At 42.1% G+C, this 23650-nt stretch overlaps 1 protein-coding gene across 2 annotated transcripts in view; it reads right to left on the reverse strand.

Annotated features, from left to right (window-relative positions):
* LOC124720496 (RNA-binding protein 45) overlaps window positions 1-23650 on the reverse strand; it is a 147486-nt gene that overhangs the window by 123299 nt on the left and 537 nt on the right. For both annotated transcript variants that reach the window (XM_047245856.1, XM_047245855.1), the window contains exon 2: window positions 21269-21383. In XM_047245856.1, the coding sequence (XP_047101812.1) occupies window positions 21269-21383 (115 nt within the window). The remainder of the gene's footprint in view (window positions 1-21268; window positions 21384-23650) is intronic.

The following is a 23650-nucleotide window of genomic DNA, read 5'->3' on the forward strand; positions in this document are numbered from 1 at the left end:
TGAGATTTTTGGGCAAAATTTTAGTGTACATCAAAAGCAAAGGCAAATGGGAAATGGAGGTGGTGTACTTGTCACAGTACACAAGAAATTCAAATCCACCGAGACAGAAATTGAAGCTGGATGCGAGATTGTTTGAGCAAGACTTGGTATCAGGAGTGGGCATAAAATGACAACTGGATCCTTCTATCGCTCACCACACATCTCCTGATGTCACTGAATGTTTTTAGAGAAAACCTCCGTCACTTGTACATAAGTTCGCCGATCGTACTGTAATCCTTGGTGGAGACTTCAATAACCCAACAGTCAACTGGGAAAACTACAATTTTGTTAGTGGTGGGCGACATAAGACATCTTGTGAAACATTACTAAATGCTTCTCTGAAAACTATGTAGACCAGATAGTTAGGAATCCCACTCAACATGGAAATATATAGGATCTAATAGCAACAAATAGATCTGATCTCTTTAAGGATGTCCACATTGAATCTGGTATCAGTGGTCACAATGTGGTTGGGCGACAATTATTGGGAAAGTACAAAGGACAACAAAAACAAGTAGGAAGTTATATATGTTAAGTAACAATATTGTGAAAAGGAAAGGTGCTACTCAGCATATAGCAGAGATCCTGAGTTGCAGATAGGCCTATCTGTGACTCAGCAACTCCGCTATACGGTGAGTAGCACCTTTACTTTTTGCAATATTGTTAAATTCCATCTTAAATTTTCCGTTATATATTCAATAAACAAGGTAAAAATTCTAGTTGTGTCGTATCTCAATGAGGAACTTGAAACTTTCAGCACAGGGGAAGAGGATGTAGAAGAACTATGGCTCAAGTTTATAAGGCTAGTCGACCATGCACTGGATAGATATATATACTCAGTAGAACAGTTCATAATGGGAGGGAACCACCATGGCATACAGTCACAAAAAACAACTAAACTTCTAAGGAAACAGCAATTACTGCATAATAGGTGTTAAACAAAGCATAAGGCTATAAATAGAGAGATCCTGACTATCAAGAGAGCAATGTGTGATGCCTTCAATGACTGTCATAGCAGAATATCATCAAATGATCTTTTACAAAACCCAAAGAAATTCTGGTTATATGTAAAGGTAGTTAGTGGCACCAAAGTTAGGGTTCAGCCCATAGCGAATGAGACGGGAACTGAAACTGAAGGTAGCAAAGCAAAAGCTGAAATGCTTAACTCCGTTTTCAAATGTTCTTCTACAATGGAAAACTCAGAATTGTCACAATTTAATCCCTGTACAACTGAGAAGATGGATGAAATAAGTATTAGTGTCAGTGGTGTTGAGAATCAGCAGAAATCGTTAAAACTGAACAAAGCTCCAGGGCCCAACGGAACCCCTGTCCGATTCTATACTGAATTTGCAGCCGAGTTAGCCCCTACTCCAACTATAATCTATTGCAGATCTTCAAACAAAAAAACCACACCCATTTCTCAGAAAAGGCACAGGACACACCTGCTACAGTAAGGGAAGAAAATGTGATACACACAACTGCTGTCTAATATCCCTGACATGAATTTGTTGTAAGATCTTAGAACATAATCTGGGCTCAAACATAATGAGGTACCCTGAACAAAATTACGCCCTCCATGCCAACCATCACGGCATTGATCATGTGAAATCTAGCTTACAATTTTCTCAAAGCTTTGGATCAAAGCTGTCAGGTAGATGCAGTATTTCTCGATCTCTGAAAAGTATTAGACTCAGTACTATACCTACGCTTATTTTCAAAATTATGATCATAAGTGCTATCAAGTGAAATTTGTGACTGGATCGAGGGCTATCTGGTAGACTTCTCAGACTTTTTGCAGATGATGCAGTTACTTACAATGGCATACTGTCTGATCGAAGCTGCATAAATATTCGGTCATATCTTGATAAAGATTCAAAATGGTGCAGAGATTGGCAACTTGATTTAAATATTCAAAAATGTAAATTTGTGAACTTCACAAAATTAAAAACATAGTATCCTATGACTCTAATATCAATGAGTCACTCTTGGAGTCAGCTAACTCATAAATACCTCGGTGTAGCACTTTGCGAGGATATGAAATGGAATGATCACATAGGCTCAGTTGTGTGTAAAGCAGGTAGCAGACTTTGGTTTATTGGTAGAATACTCGAGAAGTGCAATCGGTCTACATTTGCTTACAAATATCTCGTGCAACTAGTTCTAGAATATTGCTCAAGTGTGTGGGACCTGCACCAAATAAGAATAAGAGGGTGTATTGAACATACACAGAGAAGGCAGCACAAATGGTCACACGTTTGTTTCACCCGTGGGAGGATGTCACAGACATGCTGAAAAAATTGAAAAAACACTTTTGAAGACAGACATAAACTATTCTGAGAAAATGTACTAATGGAAATTCAAGAACCGGCTTTAACTGCTGCCTCTAGTTCTCATTCACATAGGGATCACGAGAACAAGATTAGAATCATTACAGTACAAACAGAGGCATTCAAACAACCATTCTTCCCACACTCCATACCTACACTGACGTTTACATCTATACCCTGCAAACCACCGTGAGGTGCACAGGAAAGGGTATATCGTTTTGTACCATTTATTAGAGTTTCTTCCTGTTGCATTCACTAACGGAGAGTGGGAAGAATGATTATTTGAATGTCTCTGGGCGTAATGTAATTATTCTGATCTTGTCCTCGTGATCCCAATATGAGCAATACATAGGAGATTATTGTATCTTCCTTGAGTCATCATTTAAAGCTGGTTCTTGAAACTACCTCCGGATAGTTTATGTGTATCTTCAAAAGTCTCCCAGTTCAGTTCCTTCAGTATCTTTGTGACACTCTCCCATGGATTAAACACATCTGTCTTAAAAGAGTCTGCCATTTCAGTTCCTTCAATATCTCTGTGACACTCTCTCACAGATCCGACAAACCTGTGACCATTTGGGCTGCCTCTCTACATATACATTCAATATCCCTCATTAGTCCTATTTAGTACCGGTTACACACATTTCAGCAATATTCTAGAATCGGTCGCGTGAGTTATTTGTAAGCAATCTCCATTGTAGAATGACTGCACTTCCTCAGTGTTTTACCAATAAACTGAAGTCTACCATCTGCTTTATCCACGACTGAGCCTATGTGATCATTCCAGTTCAAATCCCTACAGTGTTACACCCAGGTTCAACTGTGACTCGTTGATATTATAGTCGTGGGATACTACTATAATTGTTTGGGAAGTGCACAACTTTCAATTTCAGAATGTTGAAAGCAAGTTGCCAGTCTCTGCACCACAAACTTTTATCAAGATCTGACAATATTTATGCAGCTTCTTTCAAATAGTTAGATAACTGCATCATCTGCAAAAAGCCTGATTTTACTATTAATATTGTCTGCAACGCTATTAATTTACAACATGAACAGCAAGGGTCCCAAAACACTTCCCTGGAGCACACCCAAACGTAACTTCTACATTTGACTACAACTCTCCATCCAAGATAACATGCCGTGTCCTCCCTACCAAAAAGTCCTCAATATAGTCACAAATTTCACTTGATACTCCATTTGATTGTTCATTTGACAATAAGCACAGGTTTGGTATTGAGTCAAATGCCTTTTGAAAATCAAGAACTTCTGCATTTACCCGATTGCCTTTATTCAAAGGTTTTGGTATGTCACATGAGAAAAGAGCGAGTTGGGTTTCACTTGATCGATGTTTTCAAAATAAGTGCTGGTTGGCATTGAGGAGGTCATTGTGTTCAAGATACCTCATAATGTTTGAGCTCAGAATATGTTTAGATAGGTGTGACTTATTTTTTCCCCAAGAACTGGGCACGATTTTTTGTCGGATGTATCTACGACAGATTATAGTTAGAAGTGGGGCTAACTCAACTGCAAAAATCAATATTGAATGTGACAGGGAATCCATCGGGTCCTGGAGCTTTGCTGAATTTTAACGATTTCAGCTGTTTCTCAACATCATTGACACTAATATTTTTTTCATTCATCTTTTCAGTTGTACGAGGATTACATTGGGGTAATTCTTCTGGGTTTTCCTTTGTAAAGGAACATTTGAAAAACCGAGTTTAGCATTTTAGCTTTTGCTTTTCTATCCTCAATTTCAGTTCCTGTCTCATTCGCTGCAGACTGGACATTAGCTTTGGTGCCACCAACAGCCTTTACGTGCAGACAGAATTGCCTCGGATTTTGCGAAAGATCATTTGATAATTTTCTGCTATGGTAGTCATTGAAGGAATCACACATTTCTCTCTTGACAGCCAAAGGCATTTCATTCAGCATCTCTCTATTTATAGCCCTATGCTTTGTTTGACACCTATTATGCAGTAATGTGTTTCCTTAGAAGTTTCTTTACCTAACTGTATGCCATTAAGGTTGTTCCCTCCCATTATGAATTGTTCTACTGGCTATACATCTATCCAGTGCATGGTCAACTATTCTTTTAAACTCTGGCCATAGGTATTCTACATGCTCTTGCCCTGTGCTAAGAGTTTCAAGTTCCTCAATGAGATATGACACTACTGATTTTTTATCTAGTTCACTGAACATATATATCTTCCTACTTTATTTAGTTGTCCTTTGTACTTTGGTAATAATTGTTGCCACAACCATATCAAGGTCACTGACACCAGGTTTTGTATGGACTTCCTCGAAGAGGTCATGTCCGTTTTTGCCATTAGTTCCAATATATTTCCAGCATTAGTGGGGTTCGTATCTATCTGTTCTAGGTAGTTTTCAGAGAAGGCATTTAGTATTGTTTCACAGTATGTTTTATAACAATGAAAACAATCAATTATTGATGAAATTATTTAATTGAATATAATAGAGGCAAACATTCCACATGGGAAAAATATATCTAAAAACAAAGATGCTGTAACTTACCAAATGAAAGCGTTGGTATGTTGATAGACAATAACAAACACAAACACACACACAATTTCAAGCTTTTGCAACCCACGGTTGCCTCATCAGGAAAGAGGGAAGGAGAGGCAAAGACAAAAGGATGTGGGTTTTAAGGGAGAGGGTAAGGAGTCATTCCAGTCCCAGGAGTGGAAAGACTTACTTTAGGGGGAAAAAAGGGACAGGTATACACTCGCGCACGCACGCACGCACGCACGCACGCACACATCCATCCGCACACGTCTACTGCAACAAATACACCAAACTCCATTTCCCACTTGCCTATCCTTTCGATATACATTTAAATTTTCCCATAAATCTCACAGCTACCAGTTTCAGTTTTCAACCAGCTCCACTTCTTTTCAGGAGTGCTTCAAACTCTGACACTTTGTTGTGAATGCTTTGGCAGTTTACCATCAGGATTTTAATATTCTCTCCTTGGGGAAGTATTTCTTTTCATCTCTGACTGACACTTGTGGGTTTTCCACAGCTATCGTTATCTGGATTGGATGGAGAGTTGCCTAATCTAAGAAACTTTTGTGTGCACCCCACACAGTCAGCTACCCGAGTAGCAGCCTCTGATGTGTAGTACATACTTGACCCATTTAGGGAGACCCTACAGTTCTCAACCCTATGGCGCAAGTCCAAAAGGTGAATGCAATGGGAAGAAACCCTAATAACTGGATAAATGGGACATCCCCTCTGCCATGCAATTTCATGGTGGTTTGCAGTGCATATATGTAGATATGACATGTCTGAACAATGGAGGCAATTATGTAGAAAAATAGTTTAAGAAATGCTCTGATTTGTAAAAATAAATTTTGGTTTAAAAAAAGGTTTTTGTGAGTTGTTTTCCAAAACGATACTTACTTTCCAGACATGTGTCATATGTTTCAGCAATTTTTTTCTCCACACGCTTTGCTTATTGTATAATTTTGTAAGCAGGTTTACAAAAAAATTGAGCATTATTAAAAATATAAACTATTGCATACAACAAACTGAATGTATCAACAGTACTAAATTAATAGTAGTACAATTTTTCTTAAAAAAATTGTAGTAAAACAAAATCTGTATCTTACTGTTTATGAGAGCTACTGTACATGGGTTTTAATAGAGGTATAATAATGAACATATTTTATTCCTTCCTTGTACATTATTAATAGTGATTAAAAAACACCCAGAAATAAAAGAAAAGGGACTACAATCAAGATTCAGGAACTACCTCTTTCCAAATATTGTGATTCGATTAACTTCTATTTTGCATTTTCTTGCTTTGAGCACAAACTCATTGATTGTGTCATTGAACTGCAGTTCGGCAAGTACGTTTTACTCTATCTACAACATAGCTTAATTTGTCAGTCTGCTTTCACCCATAATTATGAGTTTTTTTATCATCTTTAATCTGCTGTAATGAGTTTACAATATGTAGCCAACACTGGCGTTGTCATAAACATCAAAACAGCTATTTTGATGTAACTCTTCAAGATTTCCTGGGAGATCTTGACATGTGGAATAATCTGGTCTAATGCTGGCTGTTTGTGTCACTCTGGCACAATATTTCGGCCACGTAACTCGTTGCCTTCTTCAGGTGCTACCTGAGACTGCTGTATTGGAGGATCTGCAATACGGCTGATTGCAAACATCCGGCAGTTGACCCGATTATTCCACATGTCAGCTATTTTGATGTTTGGATGATCATTTCTTGTACCCACATTTTGATGGAAAAAAAATATCTGAAAGGGAAGTTGCATCAGTCCTCTTCATCAGCTGCTTCACCTGGAACTTCAAAGCACCTAAAACTCCATCTACAGCACTAGTCTGCAATTCACAATTAAGTGTCTGGAAGAGGGTTCTTTGAACCATTTTCACACTGTTTATCATTCCACACTAAGTGCACTGGAAAAACCTTGCATGTGAGCTCTGATTTCTCTTATTTTATTACAATGATCATTTCCTCCTATGTAGGTGGGTGCCAACAAAATATTTTTGCATCCAGAGGAGAATGTTGGCGATGGAAATTTTGTGGAAAGATCTCTCTGCAACGAAAAACACTAACTTGTGTATCATACAATGACACACACTTCCCTATTTCACAACAATATGAAACGAGCTGCTATCTTTTGAACTTCTTCAATGTCCTCTGTAGATCTTATCTGGTATGGATCCTATACTGCACAGCAGTGCTCTAGCAGAGGATACACAAGCATACTGTAGGCAGTCTCTCTATAAGACGAGATGCATCTTCTGAGTGTTCTGCGAATAAAACACAGTCTTTGGTTCATTTACCCCAGAAGATTTTGTATATGATTATTCCTATTTAACTGTTCGTAATTGTAATCCCTAGTATTTGGTTGAATTGACAGCCTTTAGAGATGTGTGATTTATCATGTAAGGAAAATTTAACCGATTCCTTTCAGTACTCGTCTGGATGACCTCACACTTTTCATTATTTTGCATTTGCTGCCACTTGTACCATACAGATACCTTGTCTAAATCGTTTTCCAGTTGGTTTTGATCCTCTGACACCTTTACTAAGATGATAAATAACTGCATCAACTGCAAATAGTCTAAGAGGGCCGATCGTATTGTCTCGCGCATCATTTCTGTAGATCAGGAACAGCAGAGGGCCTATAACGCTTCCCTGGGGAACGTCAGATATCAATCTGTTTTACACAATGACCTTCCTTCATTTACTATAAACCGTGATCTTCCCAACAGAAAATTACGAATCCATTCACAAGACCGAGACAATAATTCTTAGGCATGCAACTTTATTATGAACCACTTGTGTGGGATGGCATCAAAAGCCTTTTGCTAACAAGATCTGCCGTATCAATCCCTGTGCTGCTTGGACAGAATCAGTTGCACATTTTTAAAGATAAGATACAGAACCTCCATTTAACACACTCCCTGACAGGAAAGTAAAGTAAACTAAAAAAGTGTATTATAAGTGAGACCTGTTTCCCCTTTCATTCATTATTCCATAAAATGCATTGAAGCATTCTAGCTCAGTCTCACTCCAGTCCTCAGTAGGCAGAAATTCACAAAAAATCAGAAGTCTTGGGTCAAATAGAAATCTTTAACTTAGCGCCCACTTGGCAACCTTTGAGATCCTACAGTACTGTAGGAAATAGGAATGACAACTCTGCTGTTGGACGTGAGTGAGCTGTGTAGTCGGTAGCTGTGTGAAGTAAGTGCACCGCTCCACACAAACCGTGTTCATCGACAGACATCTGTTCTGTAAAGGTCATTTGGTTATAGCGCTACTTGGACAAATGATGGCACTGTGACAACAGTGTGCTTTCAGTCACAGACCGAGGGAGAGTCTTCTGCTCCTGAGCAGAAGATAGAAACATGAGAGAGAAGGGAATTCTGTTATCTCTACCAGCTAATTCTTAAAACGTCGTCTTCTCTATATATGAAGACAGTAACTGCTCCCGAAGGAACAGATACCATTGATGACCGTGCAGTTTCTCTAGAATAAATGATGATTAACAAATCCTCAGCTGCCGACAGGTGTTGTTTATATACCTCGTTGAGGGCAGCTGAAAATGGGTGCCCCAACCAGGACTCGACCCCCGGAAACTCCTGCTTACATGGCACACACACTATCCATCTGAGCCACCGAGGACACAGATGAATAAGCGACTGCAGGGACTTTTGCCTTGCATGCCTCCCATGAGACCCACATTCCCAACTGTCAATTAGAAACATTACATATGTAACAATGGCCTTGCCGCAGTGGATACACCAGTTCCCGTGAAATCACAGAAGTTAAGCGCTGTCGGACGTGGTCGGCACTTGGATGGGTGACCATCCAGGCTGCCACGCGCAGTTGACATTTTTCAGGGTGCACTCAGCCTCGTGATGTCAATTGAGGAGCTACTCGACTGAATAGTAGTGGCTTCGGTCAACAATACCATCATCACGACCGGGAGAGCGGTGTGCTGACCACACGCCCCTTCTATTCGCATCCTCCACTGAGGATGACACGGCGGTCAGATGGTCCCGGTAGGCTACTCGTGGCCTGAAGATGGAGTGCCTTTTTTTTTTAGATCATGGACGTTTGGGAATGTGGGTCTCATGGGAGGCGTGCAAGGAATAAGTCCCTGCAGGCGCACTATTCATCTGTGTCCTCGGTGGCTCAGATGGATAGTGTGTCTGCCATGTAAGCAGGAGATTCTGGGTTCGAGTCCCGGTCGGGGCACACATTTTCAGCTGTCCCCATCGAGGTATATCAACAACACCTGTCAGCTGCTGAGGGTTTCAATTAATTATCATTTATGTCTTCTTCTCTGGTCAATTTCTGCTCCCCCTCAGTGCAGCTCTAAGCCACCATGCCTCTGGCACAGCCCTGACTAGACAACACCTCAACTTAATTAAAACTGAAATTAGTATGCTATAATGGAAAAACATACAATATGGTGAAGACTCGTGACCTGAATACATCCATCTGTTTAAACTATAAATCTACTTTATCGTACCTCGTTGAGCAATTTGCTTTTAGTTTCCTTTTTACAAGTTATTTCTGATACCATTAAAATTTGTGAGAAGTCAGGACCACATCTTACTCACAGTAACATAACCAGGGTTTTCTCAAGTTTCCTCAACTGAAATTCCTCGGTTTCCAGACAAGTTTTAGCATTTTTCCCTGACAAATTTTGAGATCTCAAAGGTAAATAAAGACCTAAGTTGGAGAGGGCGAGGGGGGGAAGGAAAAAAAGGGGGGGGGGGGGGGGACAAGGACTTCCATTTTTCTTCCCAATTCTGTTTTGTTTTGGGGCATGAAAACGACTAGGGTCATACACACCCATGTCAAAACTGTGAAACACGAAGACAAAGAGAAGAGTTAAAAATGACTACATCTCGATCCCCAATGACGAACGAGAAGACAGCTAAAAACAGGGATGTGGAGAAAGGTCTATAAAACACACAATAGAGAAATGGAGGTCCAGAACTAAGAATTAAATGGCCTTCCCCATATTGCTACACCGCATAAAAAGTAAAATGCGGTCAACAACTCGCTTGTCGTTCACTAAAACGGCCGATAACTCAGACGGCAAACTCAAACAGAAACATACTGGTCAAAAAAAGATCATTCCGTCAGGAAATGGCAGACAATTAAAAGTTGGTTGAAAGTGGTGGGGGAGCGCCACTTAAATGGCGATGGCTAAAATGGCAGTGCCTAATAAGCAACCTAGTTAAAATGATGATCTCATGGTGGGAGGGGCGAGTGGAGGTCATTCCAGCCACTGGCAGAGGCTTAATAACCCGGAGCTCATTCCCACGAAGGGAGGACCAGTGGCGATGCCAAAGTGACACCACCCGCCGACAGATGGCAACACGGAGATCATCGAAGGGAATGCGAGAACTAGGGGGCTGACGTATGAAGACTGCAGCCTTGGCAGCAGCATCAGAAACCTCATTTCCTGGCAGATCAACACGACCAGGGACCCACATAAACATCACAGTGGTTCCATCAAGGCGAGCAAGTGACAGTTTTCCCGTTGCACTAAGAGATGGACGGTGTGCAGCACACAGAGGCTTTGAAAGGTGCCGAGAGAGTCTGAGCCGATGACACAACTGAAAAGTGTGTTGCCGGATGTACTCTGTGGCCTGATATAGGGCGAAGAGCTCTGCTGTAAATACAGAGCAGTGTGCCGGAAACCGATAGCAAAAAAAAGACATCAGTGCCAATGACAAAGGCACACCTGACACCACAGTCAGTCCGAGAGCCATCAGGATACACAAATGCACTACGATGAAATTTCGTGTGATAGTCACGAAGCTAAAGGCGTTAGAGTGGCGCTGGTGTAGTATCCTTAGGAGGCGAATGAAGGCCACGGTGAACACGGGCCGCTGCACAAAGCCGAAGTGGTGAAGGGTCCACACCCTCCAGGAAAGTTGCTGGAAGTGTAAAGTTAATTTGCCGGAACATGAGCCAAAAGCGAACTCCAGGAGGTAACACAGAAGAGGGATGTGCCTCCTACTGGTGATCCAAGGAGTCATCAAAGAAGGAGGCGGTCGGTTATGCACAGCAGATGAACGGCACGCGTATCTGTCGAGGAGGAAGTCACGGCGGTGGGACAGCAGTCATTCGGCAGCACCTGGGTACAGATTCTCAACCGGGGTAGTGTAAAAGATGCCAGGGACCAAACGGATGCCACGATTGTGGGTAGTGTTGAGATGGCGTAAGAGGGACAGATGTGCAGATGCATAAACAAAGCACCCACAGTCTAGTTTCAAATGACAAGGGACCAGTACAAAAGGTGGAGGGTGATTCGATCCGCAATCCAGGAAGTACCATTGAGGAGACGTAGGTCATTGAGGGACCACATACAGTGGGCTGCCAGGTAAGACACGGGGGGAGGACCAAGATGTTTCCTATTGAGCAGGAGCCCCAGGAATTTCACAGTTTCAATGAATGGAAGAGCAACAGGCCCAAGATGTAAAGAGGGTGGTGTTTTTTCAGTCGAAAAATTAAAGCCACTGTCAATGCTCCGCGAGTAAAGACTGTCAAGGCATTGCTGATGACGCCGCTCGATTACACAGGTCCACGAAGAACTGCAACAGATGGCAAAATCGTCCACAAAAATGGACCAGGAGGTGCCTGGCGGTAGACAGGCCATTATAGGGTTAATGTCGATAACAAAGAAGATGGGACTCGGGACAGAACCCTGAGGCACACTGTTTTCCCGGACAAAGGTGTCCGACAAGGCAGAACCCACACGTACCTTGAAAAATCAGTCTTTTAAAAATTCGTCAAGGAAACTGGGCAAGTGGCCACAGACGCCCCGCGTGTAGAGAGTATGGAGGATATCAGTCCTCCAGCAGGTGTTGTACACTTTCTGCAAACTGAAAAACACGGCCACAGTCTGGGATTTCCACAGGAAAAAAACCATTCGTGACACAGGTGGACAAAGTGACAAGATGGTCAATTGTAGAATGGCACAGTTGAAATCCACCCTGTGCAGTGGTTAGTAAATAGCAAGACTCGAGCCACCGTATCAGCCGGGCACGAATCACAAATTCCATCACCTTGCAAACACAGCTGGTGAGAGAGAGGGAGTGGCAGCTAGAAGGAAGGTGTTTGTACTTACTGGACTTGGGTACGTGTATGACTGTGGCTTTACACCAGCGTCTGGGAAACGTGCCGTCTGCCCAGGTGCGGTTGTACGTATTAAGCAGAAAGTGCTCACCTGCAAGTGAAAGGTGCTACAACATCTGAATGTGATAAGCGTCTGGCCCTGGGGCAGAATACCTGGATGAAGTGAGAGCATGATCTAGCTCCCTAACAGTAGAGGTGGCATTGTAACACTCATGATTCTGAGAAGAGAAGGGCATCGCCTGAGTCTCCTCCACTTGTTTCCAATGGAGAAAGGCAGAGTGACAGTGGGAGCAGCTCCAAATTTCCACAAAAAGGCAACCAAAGGTGATGAAGGTAGCAATACGGTCCACAATGACATCATCTGCTACTGTCAAGCCAGAGACTGGGGGTTGGATCTTTGTCCCAGAGAGCTGTTGGAGGCTGGCCCACACGATGGAAGAGGGGGTGGAACTGTTAAAAGAACTAGTCAATGAAATCCAGATAGCTTTTTTGTTATCCTGAAGAACACAACGACACTGTGCACACATCTGTTTATAATGAATGCAGTTTGCCATCGTAGAACGTCAGTTAAAAACGTGGAGAGCACGTCTCTGTGAGCAAATTGTGTCACGGCATGCCTCAGTCCACCAAGGGACCGGGACACGACGCAATGAGGAAGTACGAGGAACGGAACATTCTACGACGGTAAGGTTGACGTTTGTAAGATATTCCATCTGGTCATCACAACTTGGGAAATTGCCTTCGTCTAAGTCGACAGGGACGAGTAAAGCCTCCAGTCGACCTTCGTAAGCTGCGATTTGGGTGTGCACGAAGGTGGGGTAGGAGCCGACAAACGAATAGCACACGGGAATTGGTCACTCGAGAAGGTGACAGAAAGAATGGACTACTCAAGACGATGGGCAAGATATGCATAGGTCAAAATGGGAACAGGAGTGCGAGGAGTCTGACAGGAACGTGGGTGCTTCTGTGTTAAGGCAGATAATGTTAAGTTGATTAAGAAGGTCAACCAAGAGGGCACCACTCCAACAGGTTCTGGGAGAACCCCAAATGGGGTGGTGGGCATTAAAGTCACCGAGCAGCAGAAATGGGTGAGGTAGCTGCCCAATAAGGTGGATGAAGTAGGCCCCGGTGACACTGAATCACAGAGGAACGTAAATAGTATAGAGGGAAAGGTCAAGTGAGGAAGGAAAAGGCAAACTGCAACAGCTTGAAGACAGGCTGTCAGGGAGATGGGTTGCCTACAAATGTCATCCCGAATGAGCAGCACGACTCTCCCGCGAGATGGAATGCTGACCTCGGGCGGAAGGTCTAATTGTACGAGGAAGAAATGCGAAAGTTCAAAGCAGTCACAAGGATGCAATTTTGTTTCCTGAAGGCAGAGTAAAAGTGGATGCTGTGATTCTAACAGCATCCATAAATCCTCTTTGTTGAAATGAAGACCACGGATGTTCCATTGGAAGAGAGATGTCACGAGGAAAGAATGGTGTCACCTCGGCAGCTGCAGAGTGCCAGCCTGCGAAGATTCGCTGCTACAGGGTACCAAGGCAGAAGGATCCCGCTCCACGAGGTCAACAGAAGTGTCTACTTTCTTCTGCTGTCAGCGTGCAGCGTCCAACACGTAAAACTAGTCTGTGGTGAACACCAGTGACACAGAGGCCCACCGGGCAAAGGTATCACACGTCAACACTGTCGAAGAGTATCTTCGAGATGGAAAAGGGGAAGACCGTTGGACTTTGTCGGACTTATTCGAGCCTTTCTGGTTAGCAGAGGAAGACTCAGGTGTTAGTTGGCTGGAAGGTCACAGGAAGTCTCCATGTGAGCATTCCCTCTGTCCTTTCCAGCCTGCCGGCTGTGTGGCTGGCGACGCTGCCCTGTGAGACGAGAGTTTGATAGCTCTTTGCACAGCTGGACGAGGGGAATGCAATGCTTCTGTGACACTGGGGGGGTTCACAACCTCAGAGCTGAATTTGAGGTCGCACGTCTGTGTGGCCGCGTCCTTCACGGAGTGAGATATAGTAAGAACAGTACTGTAAGTGCCAGACAATAGAACCCATGGTTTGCAACTAGCCAATAACTTGTGAACAACCGGGTAAAGAACTTTTCTTTATCTAGATCTCCTGGACAGCTCACTCATTGAGATACACATGACAATCCCGAGAGGAAGCGGCACGGCCGCCACTGCAGTCGATACGGCGGGGAGGAGGAGGCGGACAATTGCCTTTGTGGGCATCCCTACCACAGGTTACACATTTGGCCAGGTGTCGATAAGACATTTGAGTGTGGTTGAAACGATGACACCGGTGGTAGCATATTGGATTCGGAATGTACGGTTAGGCTGTGATAACCTCATATCCTGCTTTGATCTTGGATGGAAGCACTACTCTATCAAAGGTGAGAAAAAGAGTGCGTGTGGGCACTAAGGAGGCATCTACCTTTTTCACCATCTGACGGATGGCAGATACACCCTGATCAGAGAGGTACGTTCAGATTTCGGACTCAGTCAGACCGTCGAACAGCCTAGTGCAAATAACACCACAGAAATAATTCAGTGTGACGGGCCTCGACACGAACACGATAGCCGTGGAGAAGTGAAGCAGCAAGAGTTGTTGTGCTTGAGAACCGAAAGTAGTCTCCAAAAGCAAAGAGCCATTCCATAAACAAGGGCAGGATTTCATAGGGCTGGCAACTGTATAAACACCTTCCTGAAGAATAAATGGATTTACCATTGCAAAGGACTGACTCTTCAGTACGTGAAACCACAAGGAACTGTGGTACCGCTGAGAGGGTCTTTGAATCATTAGCCTCATTCTGTTTATGTTTTGTAGATGTCGATTGTGAAGACGACTGGCTCCTCGTGAGAAAATCCCCCACGATTGCCAGCATGTCTGACGGTACGCTCCTTCCAACTGGGGGTCATCCTTCGCAAAGGGGGGCGCACCTGCCTTAGGTGATTGTTCGCACCTCAGGTCATTCCTCCCAAACACCTGGCAGAGGGACCAATCGGCAATTTGAGAAGGTAGCAGCTCAGGCGATCACTCCTCCCTGGTCATGGCCTGTACCAGGGGATATGTGCAAACCTACCTGTAGACCTGTGGCTGGGAATTACACATTACCCTGTCACACGTTACAGGTCAGACGCGTGGGGCTGCCTTCAGGAGCACACGAGGAGGAAGAAGAAAAAAGAGGAGCCTGAAATGCCGAAGCGGAGGAAGGATAAGAGAAGGTGAACAAAGAAAGGAAAAAGGAACGAAAAACATTGGTGAGACTGTTCTTATGTCAGCTAAGGACAGTGCAGTTCCTAAAAAAACTCCAGACATGTTCCTCAAGGGAGGGGAAAAAGAACAGAAAGACGATAGACATGCAGCACAGAAGGGGAAAGATGCTGCAAAAGCTGTGGCCCCGTGGTGGATTTCTCCCCCGTGTGAGCAAAAATCTGCTAAAACTGCTAACATCAGCATATTTTGTAATGAACTCTTTTTAGATGAAGAAAGCAAGGCAAATGGTATGTGTGTTGCATTAAGACCACTGTTATTATTTTATTTCAATAAAACAAAACACATTTGTGACAAAAATAGGCATTGCCTCGGAGTTACAAGACAGATTTAAAATACTTTCACCGATTTCAGAAATCACCTCAGAAAAATGTAGGCCTCTCGAAGAAAGTGTATAAGGCGGTGAAGAGTAGTGTAAACCAACACTACGGGTGACCACCAATAAAAAGTTCGTTCTAATACGTTCATTATTGCCGTTTATTAGTCAATGTGTTACGTCTCTTATTTTACAGGTATTGTGAGATTTTTCTTTTGAGAAATATTGAGTACATAGCGTACGAATTGCTAGCAACTGCCACAGTTTCCTTCTTATCGTCCATACTCGATAATATATAAATTATTTTCGAAGTGGCAAAATGTACTAGAATAAATAAAATGTCTACAAAATGCCGCTCTATACAATGTATTTGGGGTGAGACAGTCTTATTTCCTGAAATCCATCACCCGTGGCCTCCGGCCTGCCGAGAAGCACCGCAGTGCCGGGTCCTCGGATAAACCGTGAAAATCCCCTGCATTATGCCACACACAAACAGACCCAGACTGCAGGCAGATCAGTGAGACTACAGACGATAGGCAGGGCTTACACATTAGTGGGAAATGGTGGGCTTCAGGTTGGCAGGCCCAGACTGTTAGAGATACCCACAGAAATGGGCTGCGGTTTTGGGCTGTCGTGGAAGTCCACTTGTGCGGCCAACTACAGGGTGATCAAAAAGTCAGTATAAATTTGAAAAATTAATAAACCACAGAATAATGTAGATAGAGAGGTAAAAACTGACACAAATGCTTGGAATGACATGGGGTTTTATTGGGGTGGGGGGGGGGGGGGGGGGGGGGAGTTCACAAAATGTCCGACAGATGGTACGTGAAAGATCTCTTGTGCGCGTCGTTTGGTGGTGATCGTGTGCTCAGCCGCCACTTTCGTCATGCTTGGCCTCCCAGGTCCCCAGACCTCAGTCAGTTCGATTATTGGCTTTGGGGTTACCTGAAGTCAAAAGTGTATCGTGATCGACCGACATCTCTAGGGATGCTGATAGGCAACACCTGACGCCAATGCCTCACCATAACTCCGGACATGCTTTACAGTGCTGCTCACAACATTGTTCCTTGACTACAGCTATTGTTGAGGAATGATGGTGGACATATTGAGCATTTCCTGTAAAGAACATCATCTTTGCTTTGTCTTACTTTGTTATGCTAATTATTGCTATTCTGATCAGATGAAGCACCCTCTGTTGGACATTTTTTGAACTTTTGTATTTTTTGGTTCTAATAAAACCCCATGTCATTCCAAGCACGTGTGTGAATTTGTACCTCTCTATCTACATTATTCCGTGATTTATTCAGTTTACAAATTTATACTGACTTTTTGATCACCCAGTATTTACATGTCACAAACACCATGTTGATGAAATGAGACCGATGAGATTTTTTCAGTGCCTTTTTCAAATTGCCCTGATATTTCCCTCATTCCCCTGACACATTCGAAATTCCCCGATAGTCACCGATTTCCAGAACTTGTGGCAAACCCGATAACTGATTTTCTGGGGGATAGCTTGTGTGGGCTAATACTGCCACCTGTAATAGATTTTTCTTTTAAAAACCATTTTGAGACAAATGAGGTATTTCAGTCTAAGAACTATGGCAAAATACCTTCACGTAGGAAATTTGTTCCACACGAAAGATGACGATTTAACCAGATTAATAAAAACGTTTGATAACTTACAAGATACTTTTCCTCGATACAATCTGTTCCAAATTGTTAATCTTCTAATCAAATGTTTGGGGGATGCAGAAAACAGTGCAGTCGCGGTTGTAATGTGGAAATGGAGCAATTTATCTGATGTCCAAAGGGGCATGATCACTGGCTTTTGGACCGTGGGTGGAAGCATTTCTGAAATGGCTAAGTTTGTAAATTGCCGCTGCGGTTGAAGTATACTGTGCACGGCACAATGGTGCTACCCAAAACTGGCACCGAGTCAACTGTGGTGTGCCACAGGCCACAGATCTACATCTACATCCATACTCCGCAAGCCACCTGACGGTGTGTGGCGGAGGGTACCTTGAGTACCTCTATCGGTTCTCCCTTCTATTCCAGTCTAGTATTGTTTGTGGAAAGAAGGATTGTTGGTATGCTTCTGTGTGGGCTCTAATCTCTCTGATTTTATCCTCACGGTCTCTTTGCGAGATATACGTAGGAGGGAGCAATATACTGCTCGACTCTTCGGTGAAGGTATGTTCTCGAAACTTTAACAAAAGCCCGTACCGAGCTACTGAGCGTCCCTCCTGCAGAGTCTTCCACTGGAGTTTATCTATCATCTCCGTAACGCTTTCGCGATTACTAAATGATCCTGTAACAAATCGCACTGCTCTCCGTTGGATCTTCTCTATCTCTTCTATCAACCCTATCTGATACACACTGCTGAGCAGTATTCGAGCAGTGGGTGAACAAGCATACTGTAGCCTACTTCCTTTGTTTTCAGATTGCATTTCGTTAGGATTCTTCCAATGAATCTCAGTCTGGCATCTGCTTTACCGACGATCAACTTTATGAGATCATTACGTTTTAAATCACTCCTAATGCGTACTCCCAGATAATTTACGGAATTAAATGCTTCCAGTTGCTGACCTGCTATTTTGTAGCTAAATGATAAAGGATCTATCTTTCTATGTATTCGCAGCACATTACACTTGTCTACACTGAGATTCAACTGCCATTCCCTGCACAGTGCGTCAATTCGCTGCAGATCCTCCTGCATTTCAGTACAATTTTCCATTGTTACAACCTCTCGATATACCACAGCATCATCCACAAAAAGTCTCGGTGAACTTCCGATGTCATCCACAAGGTCATTTATGTATATTGTGAATAACAACGGTCCTACGACACTCCCCTGCGGCACACCTGAAATCACTCTTACTTCGGAAGACTTCTCCCCATTGAGAATGACATGCTGCGTTCTGTTATGTAGGAACTCTTCAACCCAATCACACAATTGCTCTTATAGTCCATATGCTCTTATTTTGTTCATTAAATGACTGTGGGGAACTGTATCGAACACCTTGCAGAAGTCAAGAAAGACTGCATCTACCTGTGAACCCGTGTCTATGGCCCTCTGAGCCTCGTGGACGAATAGCGCGAGCTGGGTTTCACACGACCGTCTTTTTCGAAACCCGTGCTGATTCCTACAAAGTAGATTTCTAGCCTCCGGAAAAGTCATTATACTCTAACATAATACGTGACGTGAACAATGGCTGCAGATGCATAGGTGAACAGTCTGATAACTGTTGAGTAACTGACTGTCCAGATGAACCAATAAGCTACCAACAGTGTCTCCCTAATTACCGTTTAGTGAATACTGCTGCGCACGGGTCTCCGCAGTAGTGGCCGGTTCAAAGACCTATGTTGACAGCTCATGATCGGTGACGAAGGCTGGAATTTGCACGTCAATACCGCAACTGGAGGTCCACTGAGGGGGACAGGTGCCCTTTTCAGACGAATCACATTTTATGCTCTGCCAGCACGGTTTTTAATCTAACGTAGTCTATCATAAGCAAGCACAGACTGTTGTAGTTTTCCTAGAAGCTTTGGTCATTTAAGGTCGTACCCGTGTTACATGTATGTTAGGTGTGTTGCATAGGTATCAGGCAGTATCTCAAAATGATGACTTACTTCATGTATGTGGTCAGTGTCTTAATAGGTTCCCTTAGAAAGAGGAAGCAGTAAACTGTCTAGAAAATGAGCGAAGATATATGAAGGGCCTCATAACCTATGGAACATTTTTCTTCTGCAATATTATTCTCCTGTCTGTTACTTAAAAATGAACAGTAATTATATGAGGGTAAGTCAATTATTACCCACAATTTAGTTATATTTTTGTTTATTTTGGTAGTACTGTCATTTTACGTTGATGATGGATGCTTTGTTTATTTGTTGTTATATCTTTGTAATTTTCAAGCTGCTTATTTAGTTTCGTTATCGCTGCCGTACTGTTAATCACGGCTGCTCCGCTGTCTATTTGCACCAGAGAAGAGTTTTTTGTGGTCGGAAGGTGTATCAGGGGCCGGTTTCATCAAAGACTTTTGGTATGGTACAGGAACAGTGTTTTGCCACAATGGAGTGTGGATTGAAAAATTCCGAAATGGTCGCACAAGTGTTACGCACGATGAAGGAGCCAGATGACTGTTTACCGCCACAAATGAAGAAACCATTGAGTGTTCGCGTGAAATAATAGACGATTAACTATCGACGAAGTGGCACATCGTCTGCAAATTAGTCACGGTTGTGCCTACGAAGTCATCCACAACAGACTTGGGTTTCATAAAGTTTGTGCAAGAAGGGTCCCAAAACAGCTCACACAGTTGCATAAACCAACACGCTTGGAGAAAAAAAAAAAAAAAAACCACGATTGGATCGCTATGGTAACGAAGGGGACAACTTCTTAGCAGGATCAATGCTGGTGACAAAACATGGATCCATCATTATGAGAAGGAGAGTAAATGGCAGAGTATGGGATGGTAACACCTAAATTCGCCATGCAAGAAAAAGTCCAAGACCCAACTGGCCGCAGTAAAAAAGATGCTTACGGTTTTTTGGGACACACAAGGTCCAGTTCTGGAACATCATGTGGAAAAGGGCACAACAATAAACAGTACATTACAGTGAGATGCTTACTGCCAGGCTAAAGCCTGCAATTCGCAGCAAACGCCGAAGATTGCTCTCAAAAGGTGTGTTGTTGCACAATGTCCTTTCACATATTACTGCCCACACTGCTGAAACGCTCCATAAACTCAAGTACTGGATCACCCTCTATATAGTCCCAATCTCGCCCGTTCTGACTATCACTTGTTTGGTCCACTCAAACAGGCATTAAGGGGCAGTTGATTTGCCTCGGGCGAAGCAGTGAAAGAAGCAGTGCATTTCTGGCTCACAGCTCTACAGAGAACCTTCTTTTATGAGGGCATCAGGAAGCTTGTACAACGATGGACCAAGTGCGTTGAAACACAAGGAGACTATGTCAAGAAATCTTATTTGATTACAATAAAATTCTATAACTACTTTGCAGATAATAATTGACTTGCCCTCGTAGCAAAATTAAACTTTCCAATGTTTAGTTAAGGTTTTATTCAAAAACTGTTGATTTGTAACATGAAACAGAGGAAAGTTTTAGTGCAAATTATGGAAACAATACACATTTATCATACAGAGCTAGAAAACACAAGTGCCTAATAATTGCTCCAATACTTGACTGTACCTATATAAAACAGGTTTCTGTTATTCAAATACAACTTTCACATTTAATAATAATAATAATAATAATAATAATAATAATAATAATAACGAACTCTGGCTTTTGAACCTGATGATGAACATTCTACCAGGTACAAAATAACAACAATAACCATGTATATTTTTTATATTTGTGCATGTAAAAATATATGTAAACTGAATCACAGGGAGGCACGATGAAGAGACTTTCACACATAATAGCTTTCATGCAAAGCCTTCTTTAGCAAAGGTTTGTTGATTTACAGGGTTTGTTATCATGTTTGCTTAACAGGTATGAACATCCATCATCTGTGCCTCCCTGTTCTCTCTGCTGATACATTTGTTCATAATGAAGGTGCTCTTTCTTCAGGACTGGAGCACTAGTGAGATGAAATACTACATGGCATGACATCAACATTCTTATCATTACCTGTGGGCGATCATAACTTTGAGCGGCCTGGGGTGGCTGGCAATACACCGACCGTTCATCTCTTCCAGCGCTAGTGCTGCCTCAGAAGTTTTGGAGAATTTGATATATGTGACACCTGTAAGCAAACCAGAAACGGTACACAAATGTAAAGCTGGTGCACCTCCTTCCTGGCATCCTGTCTGGTGTCGACATGGAACTTTCGACCCTTGCAGGATCAGCTTCACTTTCCTTTCACTAAAAATTTTAAATACTTGTATATCCATATCTTCCAGTCAGATCTGAATAATAACTCGATTTTTTAACCATGTATTTTAATTTTACTTATGCTAACAAGGATACGACCCCAGTGGTGGTACTGACTATGATACCATCTATACAGTGGTGTAGGTTAGGGTCCCAGGAATCACACCTTGCAGCCATTCACCCTGGTTTGTGAATAATCAAACAAAAAAAGGAATTTCAAACTTTCGTGTTGTGCTCTACGTATTTAAAATAGAAATGTTATACGGACTGCTTGCGTAGTGTGATGGTTATAGTACAGGCCTCATATTCAGTAGGCTGTGGATTTGAATCTTGCAAGATGCTTTGAAATTTCTTTATTTTCAAATCTTTATTGAAATGACTTTGATCATTATTTGTATTCAATTAATTGGTTAAAAAGTAATTTTTTAATTTATATTGTTTGCACATCGTTTTAATCATGTATTAACTTTTTCAACTACTCTCATTTTATCCTTCCTATAATTTTTTTTCAAGCTTGGAATCTTTGTGCACGTAATTTTAATCCTATCCACGTAGTAACATAGATTTAATGTCTTTCACTTCATCATCCTGTATTTTCATCCATGTTATTGCCTTCATTATTTCTATACCTCATTTTGCTTCAAATATGTTTCACTTATAATCCCTTCTTTTGTTTAAATCTTCATTTGCATTATTTTGTCTTTTATGCAATAAGAATTTCCATTTAAAATACTTGTCAGACAATTACCAATCAAGAAAATGTACATTTTCTAACAAAAATTGCATTTTTGACACCACTGCACAGTCAATACAAATAGATAACTTTGTCTTTTGGTTTTTAACTGATATACCAGCATTTTCAAATGTTTAAATATTATGAAAGTTAAATAAAAGTAATTAAACTCCTCTGCACAAAGATTCCAACTGGTAGAAGAATGATGGGAAGAAAAAATGAGAGCAACTGAAAAAGTTAAAATAGTAACTGAGACAATGTGACAAAGGAATATAAATAAAAAAACTGAAAGCACTTGGTGAGATCCAAACCCACAACATCTTTTACAAGAGGCTTGCACTATAGCCATTACGCTACAGTCAGCCTGCACAATATTTCTTTTTTTTAAAGCTGTGGAGCATCACATTTACTCATACATGAGAGCCCACCTGTGTGAATGGTTGCAGGGTGTAATACCAGAGACCTTAACCTATAGACGAGTTCAAAAAGATAATTCCCCCACTAGGAACCCCACAGCCTAAGTTAACATCCATACACGTTAGTTTCACCAATTCACTGCCAAATCGCTACCTCCCAACCTAACATAGATCTTGTTCTACGCTACAGGTCAGCCTGTCACCACAACTAAGATTTCAGAATGGGTCCAATACCACACTCTGGCCTAGAATGCCTTTGCCATGTGATAACTTGGGAAATAAGGAGTGTGTATCATAATACTAATGCTACAACATGATGCAAGTAGTTTCTGTGGTCGAGGCTGGCTGTAAAGTAACAAAAAATTATTTGTTTGGTTTACATGATGTATCATTAAGAATCTGATTTAATTCAATGGCAACTGTACAAATTTGATGCGATGGGGATAATAAAGTGAAACAATACAATGAAGGAATTTAATATTACTTTTACAAAATAAAAGATGGTATACTGGGATTTAGTAATGTCCTACGAATGACTACGTAATTGGAGATGGAGAAGTTGAAACTGATGATATCTGCTGTGTCTTTAAAGGAATTATCCCTGAAGGGAATTGAAGGAAAACCAAGAGCTAGATATCCGGACAGGTATTTGAACCACCCGTCATGTCTAATACGACACTTTCCTCAGCGTTGAAGTAAGAGAGCCCGTTTGGGTGAAAGTTATAGTAGTCCTTAAAAACTTCAATGTTTTGCTAAGCTAACTCTACTTCCTTTAGTTGTTTTCGTCTTGAGAGCTCTTAAACCGAATCTTGTTAAATATACCTGCCCGTGATAACTGTTTAGGCTCGGTAACTCCCACAAGAAAAAACAAAAACAAAAGACGAACATTAAATAACAAGCTGTTTTTCGTAACGCGTACTCTAACCTTTACTTCTCAATACTCTGACTCAATTTATTACTAGTGGCACGGCCATCAAGAATAATACTTCT

This window comes from Schistocerca piceifrons, chromosome 11 (assembly GCF_021461385.2).
Source record: "Schistocerca piceifrons isolate TAMUIC-IGC-003096 chromosome 11, iqSchPice1.1, whole genome shotgun sequence".
Classification (NCBI taxonomy): Eukaryota; Metazoa; Arthropoda; class Insecta; order Orthoptera; family Acrididae; genus Schistocerca; species Schistocerca piceifrons.